The 12763-nt window shown below is 41.1% G+C and overlaps 1 protein-coding gene across 1 annotated transcript; it reads right to left on the bottom strand.

Moving 5' to 3' along the window:
• Positions 1-411: 411 nt before the first annotated feature.
• LOC115542543 (myosin heavy chain, fast skeletal muscle-like) lies at positions 412-11941 on the bottom strand. Its single transcript, XM_030354832.1, has 41 exons — positions 11862-11941; positions 10901-10939; positions 10588-10806; positions 10347-10490; positions 10100-10256; positions 9975-10002; positions 9719-9830; positions 9138-9230; positions 8993-9056; positions 8777-8875; positions 8535-8638; positions 8100-8238; positions 7859-7977; positions 7623-7772; positions 7362-7532; positions 6969-7269; positions 6755-6825; positions 6535-6622; positions 6312-6429; positions 6069-6192; positions 5840-5976; positions 5495-5750; positions 5155-5397; positions 4894-5070; positions 4654-4799; positions 4474-4564; positions 3996-4385; positions 3768-3894; positions 3475-3593; positions 3167-3363; positions 2898-3081; positions 2633-2798; positions 2407-2531; positions 2003-2311; positions 1710-1913; positions 1475-1600; positions 1225-1395; positions 1039-1143; positions 847-942; positions 631-762; positions 412-532 (listed from the first exon to the last, which is right to left on the bottom strand). Exons 3-41 carry the CDS (start codon positions 10792-10794, stop codon positions 512-514), a joined length of 5811 nt encoding a protein of 1936 aa, XP_030210692.1. The 5' UTR covers positions 10795-10806; positions 10901-10939; positions 11862-11941; the 3' UTR covers positions 412-511.
• Positions 11942-12763: the final 822 nt, after the last annotated feature.

Here is a 12763-nt window from a genome sequence, read left to right as displayed (position 1 = left end):
CCTTTGTCTTGACGTGCGGTGTGTGTGTGTGCGTGTGTGTGTGTGCATTTCCATGTATGTTTGTGCGCATGTGCGTGTGTGTGCTGTGTGTGTGTATGCAGTGTGTATGTGCGTGCTTGCGGTGTATGTATGCGTTCGCCCTCACTGTGTGCGTGTGTGTGTGTGTGTGTGTGTGTGTGTGTGTGTGTGTGTGTGTGTGTGTGTGTGTGTGTGTGTGTGTGTGAGCTGCAGGCTGCTTGGCACATGCGCACATGAGTAACTTGAGTAACTGGCGCGACAGGCCTGCTATTATAGTAGTAAGATTGACCGATCAGATTCAATCTAACTACTTCAAAAGTTGGTGAAATGATGATGAATGGCCCATTGTTACTCAAACTAATAAAGTAATTAGTGAAACTACCACCAAAAAAATATCTTTGTAATAATATTTTATTGCAACTCATTATTTATTATGAACAAGAAGTCATATTTTATGACATGCCTTTATGAATGTACAATGATGCATTACATCTTATTCAGCTGCCTCCTTTCCCTGGGGAAGAAAACAAAAGGAAGACATTAAACAACCAACATTTTTGTTTGCATTTAATTTCTTTCTGAGTCAATGGGCTAATAGAGTGATGAACTAACCTTGCCACCATCACGGCTCTTAGACCTCAGCTTGTTGACCTGAGTCTCAGCGATGTCAGCACGTTCCTCAGCCTCCTCCAGCTCATGTTGAACCTTCCTGCACTTGGACAGGTAAGAGTTGGCCTGCTCCTCCTGTAGGAACATTCAAATGTTGTTTAAATAAGAAGTACCAAAATGTATGCAATAACCTGATTTTGTTATGTTGTTTCTACTTACCGCTTCCTCAGCCTGCCTCTTGTAAGCCTTCACCTTCAGCTGGAGCTTATCAACAAGATCCTGGAGTCTAGCACCATTCTTCTTATCCTCTTCAGTCTAAAGTAATGCAAATGGTTATGCTCCAGACTCTTGACTGAAATCTTTTCTGATATTCATTGATTTAAATGTTATTTTCAATATAAGCTGGCATACCTGGTAGGTGAGTTCCTTCACTCTCCTCTCATATTTGCGGACACCCTTAACAGCATCTACTCCACGTCTCTGTTCACCTTCAACCTCTGTTTCCAGCTCACGCACCTTAAGAAATCAAATATTTTCAATAAATATACTCTCATTATGCTGGAATTGTGAATGCAACCATGTGTTCCAGTATCTTACTCTGGACTCCAGTTTCTGGAGCTGCTTCTTGCCACCCTTCATTGCCAGGTTCTCAGCCTCATCCAGGCGATGCTGCAGGTCTTTCACTGTGACCTCCAGGTTCTTCTTCATCCTCTCAAGGTGAGAGCTAGTATCCTGCTCTTTCTTCAGCTCCTCAGCCATCATTGCAGCCTAATATAAAATATAACATATTAATTGAGTGTTCAAGCAATGTCCGATTCAATGAATTAACAAATAATAGCAAGCCTACATCAGTGATGGCCTTCTTGGCCTTCTCTTCAGCATTCCTGGCTTCCTGGACGGTGTCGTCCACCTCACCCTGGACTTGGACCAGGTCAGTCTCAAGCTTCTTCTTTGTGTTCAGAAGACTTGTATTCTGAAATAAATGTAAATGTTTGCAATCTTTATGACAGACGTACAATCTTGCTAAATATTTTAGGAAACATGGGGGCATTTCTTGAAAGAATATTTGTTTGTTTGTTCACCTGAGAGTGCAGAAGTCCAACGCGCTCACTGGCATCAATGAGCTCTTGCTCAGCCACTTTGCGGCCTCTCTCTGTCTGTTCCAGAGCTGCCCTCAGCTCCTCAATTTCAGCCACCATGAGACCGTTCCTACGGTCCACCATGGCAGCCTGCTCCTTCAGGTCTTCACCTCCTCTGACAGCATCATCAAGATGCAGTTGGGCATCCTAAAATGAACATGGAAACACCATGGAACATGTCGCAACAGGAAACAAATGTCCATATATTATGTCCTGGACACTAGTTTGGGTAATACCTTCAGTTGTCCTTGAACATTTCTCAGCTGCTTCTGGGCCTCAGCAGCCTGGCGGTTGGCATGGCTCAGCTGGATCTCCATCTCATTCAAGTCTCCCTCCATCTTCTTCTTGATTCTCAGGGCATCATTCCTGCTCCTGACCTCAGAGTCCAGTGTGCTCTGCATGGAGTCAGTGATCCTCAGGCTGTTCCTCTTGATCTGCTCCATCTCCTCATCCTTCTCAGCCAGCTTCCTGTCAACCTCACCCTTAATCTGGTTGAGCTCCAGCTGGACACGCAGAATCTTGGACTCTTCATGCTCCAGAGTACCCTAAATTATAAACCAATGTTGGCATATTCATGACATATTCAATTTCATAATAACAAAGGTATGTCCCAATTTATTTCTATTTCTATTATAATCACCTCAGCTTCCTCTAGGGCAGTCTGGATCTCACTCTTCTCTGTCTCCACTTGCTTCTTCGATTTCTCCAGCTCATGGATGCTCTTTCCAGTCTCACCAATTTGTTCAGTCAGGTCCGAAATCTCCTCTGTTGCGAGGGTTACGTATTTTTGTTGTCATAAATTCCATTAAAGTTATATATAGAGTAATCTTGGAAACATTGCTGCCGAAATGAACAGTTTAACTCACGTTGCAGGTTCTTGTTTTCGCGCTTCAGGGTCTCCAGCTGATCCAGTGCTTCTTCATAGGAGTTCTTCATCTTGAAAAGCTCAGTGCTGAGAGAACGAGCCTCTTTCTGAGTTCCTTCAAGCTCTGCCTGGCCCTCCTCATATTTCTGCTTCCAGTCAGCCAAAACCTGCACAATATTGTTAATAAAGCGGTACATGTTAATCACTTGAAGAAAAATCATAGAATAATACCATTTAAACTGCCATCTCAATGAATGACAGCACACCTTATCAAAGTTCCTCTGCTTCTTGTCAAGATTGGCAGCCAGTCCGTTGGCCCTCTCCACGTCAACCATGAGGTCCTCCACCTCACCCTGGAGTCTCTGTTTGGTCTTCTCCAGAGAGGCACACTTTGAGTTCACAGCCTCAATCTGTTCCTCAGCCTCTTGAAGGCGCTGGGCAAGCTTTTTCCTGTTAAAGTATCACATGTTTTCATTTGTAGACATTCATCAAAGATAATGTGCTCTTAAGCGAAAGTATTAAATGTTTGACTCACTTGGACTCCTCAAGCTCCTCAGTGCGCTGGATAGCATCAGTTTCATACTTGCTCCTCCACTGAGCCACCTCACCGTTGGCCTTGGACATTCCACGCTGCAGCTCAGCCTTGGCCTCCTGCTCTTCCTCAAACTGCTCCCTCAGAAGGTCACAGTCATGGCGGGCTGATTGCACACCATGAGCAAGAGCATTCTTGGCCTGCAAAAGGTGATTCACTCAATTAATTAACACATTTAAAGATACAGAAATGTAGATTCTGCAATGACATAATGAAATCATGAAATTAAATGAATAAAAATGATGGTTTACCTTGACTTCCTCCTCATTTAGCCTCTTTAGCTCCTCAATCTGCTGAGTAAAGGCCTGCTTGCCTCTGGTAAGCTGGGAGACGAGACCCTCTTTCTCCTCGAGCAGACGACCAAACTCACCTAGGTGATGACATCAATTGTTAGCTATAAAATATAGCAATACCACATTTCTCCCCTAAATACATGAATAAGGTTGGGTTGCATTTGTTTGGGGTTAGTGTTAATGTTATTTATGGTTATCGTTAGGGCTATTCTAATATGCAGGTTTTTCTTTAAGTAATTGTGAGTACTTACCATTCTCTGTCAACAGCCTTGCTCTCTGAGCACTGATGTCATTTATCTGGCGACTGTTCTCATCACTCTTGGCCTTGATTTCACTCAGCTGGTCCTCCAGGGTACGGCACATCTTCTCCAGATTTCCCTGGTGATACAACGTTTTACTTGTTAGCACAAGTGGTTTCTTATACAGATTATATAGTATTAATTATAATATGGTATTTTTTAATTTGAAAGATAATTCACCTTGGCCTTTGCAACTGCTTCCATGTTGCTTGAGAGGTCATCAATCTCCATCTTGTACTCGCTCTTCTCCTTCTCAAGCTTCTGCTTGACACGCTGGAGGTTGTCAATCTGCTCTCCCAGCTCTGCTACACTGTCAGCCTGCTTCTTACGCAGAGCAGCAGCAGTGGCTTCATGCTGCAGGGTGGACTCCTCAAGGTCACGACGCAGCTTCTGGAATTCAGCCTCACGCTTCTTGTTCATCTCAATCTGAGCAGAAGTGGCTCCACCAGCCTCCTCAAGCCTCTCACTGATCTCTTCAAGTTCTCTGGAGAGATCAGCTCTCTGCTTCTCAACCTTGGCACGAGCAGCACGCTCAGCCTCAATTTCCTCCTCCAGCTCTTCAATACGGGCCTAATAAGTAAGGAACACATAATACTTTTTAAGAATGTACTAATATTTATGAAACATTCATGTGGGATAGTCATATATATTGTCTTACCTGAAGCTCCTTGATCTTCTTTTGAAGCTGAGCACCCAGGGACTGCTCATCCTCAATCTTGCTTAGAAGCTGACTGGTCTCAAAGTCTTTCCTGATGATGAAACAATACCACATAACTTATTAACATACTTCTTGTGAATCTTTCTAATCAAAAGCACGATTTTTGTTCAATCACATTACTTTTTGAGTTTCTCATCAGACTGCTGTTTGTCATTTTCCAGATCCATTATTGATTCCTGAGCCAATTTCAGGTCACCCTCAAGCTTTCGCTTGGCTCTCTCAAGGTCCATACGGAGTTTTTTCTCTTGTTCCAGAGAACCTTCAAGCTGCAATTAAAAATTATATTTTATTTGACTGCATTTCAAAAGAATTACCATGTTTTTTCTAATGTCAGAAAGGAGGGTTAGAAAGGAACCTCACATCATCCACTTGCTGTTCAAGCTTGGTCTTGGCCTTGGTCAGAGTGTTCACTTTGTCTTCCTCTGCCTGTAGGTCATCAAGAGTCTGCTGATGTGCCTCTTGGAGGGCTTTCTTCTCCTTTGATAGCTTAGCAACGCTCTCATCCTGAGAGGCCATCTCCTCCGTAAGGTTCTTCACCTAAACAAAACAAAATTATGTGTAATGCGTGGAACATGCTTATTTGTATTTTATTTCATCTCCTTTCAAAGAATCTTTGCAAACCTTGTTCTCAGTGGCATGTTTCTCCTTCTCCACTTTGGCCAAGGTAAGCTCCAGGTCATCAATGTCCTTCTTGAGCTCAGAGCATTCATCCTCCAGTTTCCTCTTCTTGGCAGTCAGCTCAGCATTCATTTCCTCTTCATCCTCTAGTCTCTCGGTTGTCTCCTTGAGTTTAGCCTCCAGCTGGATCTTACTCTTGATGAGTCCCTCACACCTCTCTTCAGCATCATTCAGATTATCTCCTTCCTGTTTAAAATGTGTCATCATATCAGTCATATCATATATCATATCACATGTATCTCATTGTGTGTACATGTTGAGACGGATAAACATTTTTACTTACAGAGGCCACTTGCAGCGCAAGATCATTCTTCTCCTGCAGTAGAGAAACCATCTTCTCCTCAAGTTCCTTCTTCTTGGCCAGCGCAGTGGCCAGGTCTGTCTTCATCTTCTCATAGTTCTCCTTCATTGCAGAGAGCTCCTTCTCCGTTTCAGCACTCTTCAGAAGAGGCTTGATCTTGTAGTACACCTTCATCCATGGCCAGGTTTTGACATTCATGAATGAGCGGATGTTGTACTGAATAGTGTAAACAGCTTCCCTGTGGCGAAAAGGCAGTCCATTTTAATGCAACATTTTTGATTTGACAAAATAGCAAAACTTCTTATGTATCAATCTTTTGAAACATACCTTGTAGCTGTCATTTTCACATACTCCTTCCTCATGAGGTAACCCCGAGAGAGAGCCTGAATCATTCCGACCAAAGATGCCAGCTTCTCATCTCGCAACTCCTCAAGAGTACCCAGAAGACCAGCTTTGAAGAACACCTTAATGTAAGAAAGACATCTTGTCAGAGACTATCTTTCAGTATCAGGGAAGTATCCGGTAAATATTTAATTTTTGACAACAATAAACAGACCTTGGTGTGTCCAAATTTGTACTCGTCGTGAGGCACATCAATGGATCCAAGCAGCTTCTCAGAAGCCTTCTTGTTGTCAATGAACTGTCCCTCAGGAATGACACTGGCATTCAGTACTTTGTATCTATAGGAGTGAGTATGTTAAGTGTTTAAAAGAAAGGTGTATATAAACAAGTTTTAAATATGTAGGCAAAGGAATTGTATTATCGTGACAATAGAATTGTTCTGTCAATTAGGTAATACCTCTGCTTAAAGTCAGCATAGAGGATTCTGCTGGGAAAGCCCTTTCTGCAGATTCTGATGCCCTCCAGCACACCGTTACATCTCAGCTGGTGGATAACCAGGTGGTTCTCCATCATTCCTGTGAAGTGTTATCGATTTTTTACTTTTAAAATATGACATTCATTTTGCTATATCCTACTAAAACATCAACCTCGAATGTAGAGATTATTTGAAGAAATATTACCTGGTACTTTAACTTCATTGGGAATGAGACAACGCACAAAGTGAGGATGGGTGCTCCTCAGGTTGGTCATCAGTTTGCCCAAGTTCTCCTAAAGACACATCACAGAATAAAATATGAAATATATACAAATTAACTGATAAAGAACAAATTCAGAGAATACATATGAAATATGGCATCAAATTACATGTATTTCTACATGTAATTGCTTGTTTAACCTTACCCTGAATTGTGAAGACACAGTCTGCATGGAGCCACCCTTCTTCTTGCCTCCCTTCTTTGCACCCCCGACCTCTGTTTTAGATTATTGTTAATTAGTAAAAATGTTCCCGTTTTTGTTTATAAAATAGAGGCAATAAATGGCTTCAAAATAAATGGGTATTACAATATAATGGGTCAACAGTTTTTAACTATGATGACATGGTATGAATATGTACCTTCCACTACAGCGGGGTACAGGACAGGCATCAGTTTGTTTGAGGACTTCTGGTACAGTCCAATAACAGAGTCATTCAGGGGATCCTTGTTCTTGTCCAGCCAGCCCGCGACGCTGTAGGCCACGGTACCAGCATAGTGCACCATGGCGAAGTCAGCATCAGCCTTGCCCTTCCCCGGCTTGGGCTTCTCAAATGCTTTGTTTTTGCCAAGATGCTGTTCATACAGCTTGTTCTTGAAGGAAGTGTCTGAGGCTTTGGGGAACATGCACTCTTCTTCAAGAATGGAGAAGATGCCCATTGGCTATGCAGAAAAACATATTAGGAAACATTACGATAAGATAGTTTTGAATCACACTTAGAATTGTGATATTTAGTTATATAAGTCATGTTTACCTTCTCAATAAGCTCAATGCAGGCAGCCAAGTCCATACCGAAGTCAATGAACTCCCAGATAATGCCCTCCTTCTTGTACTCCTCTTGCTCCAAGACGAACATGGTGTGGTTGAAGAACTGTTGCAGTTTCTCATTGGTGAAGTTGATGCACAGCTGCTCCATACTGTTGTACTGATAGAGAACATAAGTTTAGAGATTGTTCATCCACGTAGACACTGCTTTTAGCCAGGGAAATTGTTGTTATAAGAAATTGAATCTTACATCAAAGATCTCAAAACCAGCAATATCCAGCACACCAATATAGGATGATCTTGCTTGCTTGGTGTCCAGCATCTGGTTGATACGGATGACCATCCACAAGAACATCCTCTCATAGATAGACTTGCCCAGGGCACTCACTGAGTTGTATACCTAGAGCGTGGTGGAAGATTAGATAAACATACAAATTACAACTATTGCAATTACTTTTTGAAAGGTATTCCTTGGTATTTCCATACCTGAGGTACTGTCTGTCCCTTAGTGACAAACTCATTTCCGACCTTCACTCTGGGGTAGCACAAAGCCTTGAGCATGTCAGCAGAGTTGAGACCAAGCAGGTAGGAGATTTTGTCGGCCTCTGCATTTTTTATATGAAAGAAAGAATGATGACAAATTCGTACAGATAGTGAATACATTTAATTACAGCAAACCTGGACTTTGGAAATGTTCAGTGGTTGTTTTAAAAAAAAATTAACTCACCCTCATTGCCGTCAGGCTCAGCCTGCTCCTCACGCTGCTTCTGCTTGAACTTCATGTTACCGTGGTGAAGCACAGCACCAGTGAACTTGTAGATGGCATTCTTCTCCTCACCATTGAAACCCAAAATATCAATAGCATCCTGTAGGAAAATAAAGTATATGATATGAAATTAAATTCAAAGAGTATTCAAAGAGTCTCTATTAACTCTACCTTGGTTTGTAATGTACAGAGATTTCCTGATTCTGCTGTACGCGGACAGAGCAGAGCGCACTGAGATCGGGCTGAAACCATTCTGAGTAGATTCCGCAGGCTGTAACACTGAGTTAAAGTCCTCCTAGTTTTTTGATCGGCCCAAAGTCCCAAGACATTTTCTGGTCCCGGTTAGTCCCTGCCGATTAAAATACCTACCTAAGGTAGTTATAAACATTGACTCACATCAGTAGCATCCAGCTCCTCTTTGTCATCAATGCTGGCCACAGTGATATGACCCTGACTGCACATGGGGAAGTCGTAGGGGTTGGTGGTGATTAGGGACATTTCTGCAGAAAATAGAAAATGGTCACTTTAATGATCCTAATTGTTATTTTTCTACTTCAGAATCCTGAATGATAAGTTAAAGGCAACCCTATATAACAATACATCTTACTGCAACATTTATTTCTCACTACTAATCTTACCAACAATCTCAGGTTTGTGGTTGGTCATCATCTGATAGAAGATGTGATAGCCTCTCTCATCGGGAAGCTGGAATGTCACTCGGGATTTCTCCAGCAGATCTTCATGGTATTAAAATATTATTATTATGTTTTGATTCACATTAAGAGATCAAAACCCATTATGAGACCCCCAATAATGAGAGTTAATTTGTTGTTATTTGGATACAAGATACTTACACGTCTCAATGTCAGCACTGGCCAGTTTACCAGTTGCACCGAAATGGATTCTGATGAATTTACCCTGTAGAAAAGCCTCATTTCAGTTTTTTTCAAAGATCAAGTATGTCATTTAATTTGTTTGACATACTAAGTTTGTACTTACGAAACGAGATGAGTTGTCATTTCTCACAGTCTTGGCATTACCGTAGGCCTCCAGCAGGGGATTGGCTGCAATAATCTGGTCCTCCAGTGACCCCTATGATGAAGTTCCAGTATTGATCCTCAGTTCTCAGGTCATCCTACATCCTTTGTGTGTGTCATGTCTGTCATGTTTTTTTTAAAATGTATATATGTATATATATTAGGGATGGGCGTGAGGAATCGATTACGCTTATTGCGCTTTGCTTTTACCGCCATCTCTTAACTTTTGGAATTCTGGCGTGCCTGCACACGGCACGGCACGCGCCACACAGGAATTTGATGCATTTCATTTTCTTTGTGCCCACGGCATGCGTTAGTGGCGCCGCACAGAAAATGTATACATTTGCTTCAGAAAACTTTGTGTGTGTTTATGCAAACTCGAGTTTGCCTGTCCACCAACCGCGTTCATTTGTAACGAGCAGTACTCGAGTAATCGATTCCTCACGCCCATCCCTAATATATATATATATATATATATATATATATATATATATGTATATATATATATATATATATGTATATATATATTTTTTTAAAGCATACCTGAATCTTTCCAGGGGCTTGGTCCTTCTTCTTGTCAGAAGCCACTGCGATGGTAGCAAAGTACTGGATGACACGTTTGGTGTTCACAGTCTTTCCAGCACCGGATTCTCCACTGGGTACGAAAATGAGGTAATTTAGAGGTTTTTTCCATTGTCTGATTCTTCATGAAATTTTTGTGAGGTCATATTTTACTTAATGTTGATGATTCAACGTAATGTTGAATCATCCAACTCAACACCATCAGGTTTAAACTTACGTGATCAAGACAGACTGATTCTGCCGATCTGCAAAAAAAAAACATTCAAAGTATTACATTTATCCAAAAATGTTGACCATACATGTTGACCAACATTTATTTTTGCCCGACTTTCTTGTACATACCAGTGAGCATGTTCTGGATGGCATTGTCAGAGACAGAGAAGATATGGGGTGGTGCTTCCATACGCTTCTTGCCTCTGTAGGCATTGACAACCTCCTGATCGTACACTGGGAGCCACTTGTACGGGTTTACAGTGGCACAGAACAGCCCAGAGTAGGTCTGAAGGAAATCGTTCAGACATGATCATTAATATGATCTGGGGTATCATTAGATATTATTTTACTTCATTTAGTTGGTAAAATATCTTACGTAGATCATCCATGCTGCATAACGCTCTTTGAGGTTATACAACACAGAGGCTTCATTGAGATGGGTCATCATGGCCATGTCCTCAATTTTGTCGTACTTGGGAGGGTTCATGGGTGTGACATCATCATCCTTGACTGTTCTCTCCTAAAAAAAAGGCACCCCATCTTTCGTTTCGTTTCATTTTTTACCTTTAAACGTTTCAAACTATTTTCTGCATAGCAATAAATCACAAGCAGCATACCTCTTCCGTAGCCAACACTTTCACTGTGGTTTTGCCAGCCTCCTTCTTAATGATGGTACACTTGACGTACAGCTCCTTAGCATCAGCCACATATGCAGCACTCTTGGCATCAAAGGGCGCGCTCTGGGACTCAAGCCTCTCCTTTTCTGGTTTACGGAGGAAAATCGCAGCCTTGCCATATAAGGCCATCTCCGCGTCCGTACTCATGGTGGCCGCTTACTGTCAGACAAAGTTGATGAAATGTTTTGATGTATCTCATATGCTCAAATGGTTTTTATACAGATCGGTATGGCTTTGGTCAAATAACTCTTACCTTGTTCTTCTTACCAATGAGAAATCTTCAAGTGTCAGCCTTTAAATCGAAAGACATGTTATTTGCACAATTTCATATGACAGAGGAAATTTGTAGCATCATCAGAAGGTGCAGTGTATTGTAAATGCTGGTTCGTATTTCTTAAATTACAATCACACTGCATGACATGCATTGGTCATTCAATGCATGTGGTCAATCGGTTTTATTTGTTTAAAGGTCCCGTGTGTAGGATTTAGTGGCAACTCTTCGAACGGAAATGGACTATAACATTCATGAGTATGTTTTAATAACTGTATAATCCCATTGAAATAAGAATAATTTTATCGAAAGCAACCTATGGTCACGTGCCGTAGTGCAAGGAAACATTTGCTTGTAACGCAGACTGCTATGGAGATAAATGATCAATACATAAAACCGATAGCTATAATTATGTGTCTATGAATGCAGTTTACCACTTTGGATCCAATAAGAAAAAAATTAAAAACCTGCTACCTATAACATATCCCACAACATGTACATTGTCCATGGTGACCATGAAAAAAAGTTACCCGACTCTGATCGGGTAATCTGATTCGTAGAATGAAAATGTGATCCTGGTGCTCGTACATTTAAAACCCTTTTCCGGGATAGGAGACGGTATAGTCCCATTCAGCTCAATGATTTGTTATTATTTATTGCTGTGATAAAAGACGTGACGACCAATCACATTCAATATAAAAGGACCTTTACTTGTACGCCATGCCATATAGCTTTACATTTACAGACTAAATAAACAAATACAATTAATGGATCTATCAAAGAACCTCATCAATTGAGTCTTTGCTACTCAATGCTGCCGTAGGTGATAAGATACTTTTTGCATAATTATAATAATCTCTAAATTACACAAGAATATTAAGTGAATGTCAAACAGAGCATTAAAGTTTTAATGCATGAGAGTTTTATCTACATTCTGACTTACCACTAGCTGTTACTTCCTCAACTGCCCTGAGAGCTGTTCATCCCTCTGGGTCCTCTTATATACTAGTCCGCAGGGTAAGCCCACCCTCAATATGGGCATTATGGGTAAACCCTCTTATAGCTTTGGTTTACATTTCATATGGGGTTTATTACCTACTTACTTACCATGCGTACATGAGTACAAATTCTAATGCATTGCTTATTCCGTCTTAAATTATAGCACACTGCACAGTTTTATGTGTACAGATTTGTTAGCCAACACTCAATATGGGCATGAGGGGTAAACCCTCTTATAGCTTTGGTTTGTATTTCACATGGGGTTTATTACCGACGTACTTACTATTTACATGTGTACATGAGTATGAATTCTAATGCATTGCTTATTCTGTCTTAAATTATAGCACACAGCACAGTTTTATGTGTACAGATTTTTTACCTTTGAGGATAAAGCAAATCCAGAATGTCACTGATAGTTTTCGACAAATTAATATTTAACAGTCTTTAATTCACATTACACTTTGAGCTCAAAATTTATGAATAATACAATAATGTAAACAAGTGCATATTATTAGAACTTAAGGCATGCCTAGTGCTTACTACCAACCAGACTATTTATGAAACACAATATTAACATTGGTGTAGTGCTGCACCATGTTAATATGTATTTAACTGGGATAATCTGATGTGCATTCTCTTTCTACTAAATAACTCAAAGCAGACGTAACACACCAGACGAGCCACTGTGCGCTGTGTCGCACCGCGTCAAACGAGTCTGACTCAGACCAAGAGCTGATCCTAAAGAGACTCAAAAAAATGGATGTAGCACGGTGGCGCTGGAAGGGGTATGGTGGCACAGTGCAACTTTAGGCTAAATGGTTTGGGGAGTACCCTGATATAAATGTT

The sequence above is a fragment of the Gadus morhua genome, chromosome 4 (assembly GCF_902167405.1).
Source record: "Gadus morhua chromosome 4, gadMor3.0, whole genome shotgun sequence".
Taxonomy (NCBI): domain Eukaryota; kingdom Metazoa; phylum Chordata; class Actinopteri; order Gadiformes; family Gadidae; genus Gadus; species Gadus morhua.
The sequence above is the reverse complement of the archived record's forward strand: the minus strand, read 5'-3'. Positions and strand labels throughout refer to the sequence as shown.

Bases quoted from the DNA above. Each gene is read 5' to 3' on its own strand.
- LOC115542543 (XM_030354832.1), bottom strand. From the start codon at position 10,794: ATGAGTACGGACGCGGAGATGGCCTTATATGGCAAGGCTGCGATTTTC. The intron at 763-846 runs GTAAGTAGAAAC...ATGTTCCTACAG, and splicing joins AGAGGCAGGCTGAGGAAGCG to GAGGAGCAGGCCAACTCTTA. The intron at 533-630 runs GTTAGTTCATCA...TTTCTTCCCCAG, and splicing joins AGAGCCGTGATGGTGGCAAG to GGAAAGGAGGCAGCTGAATA.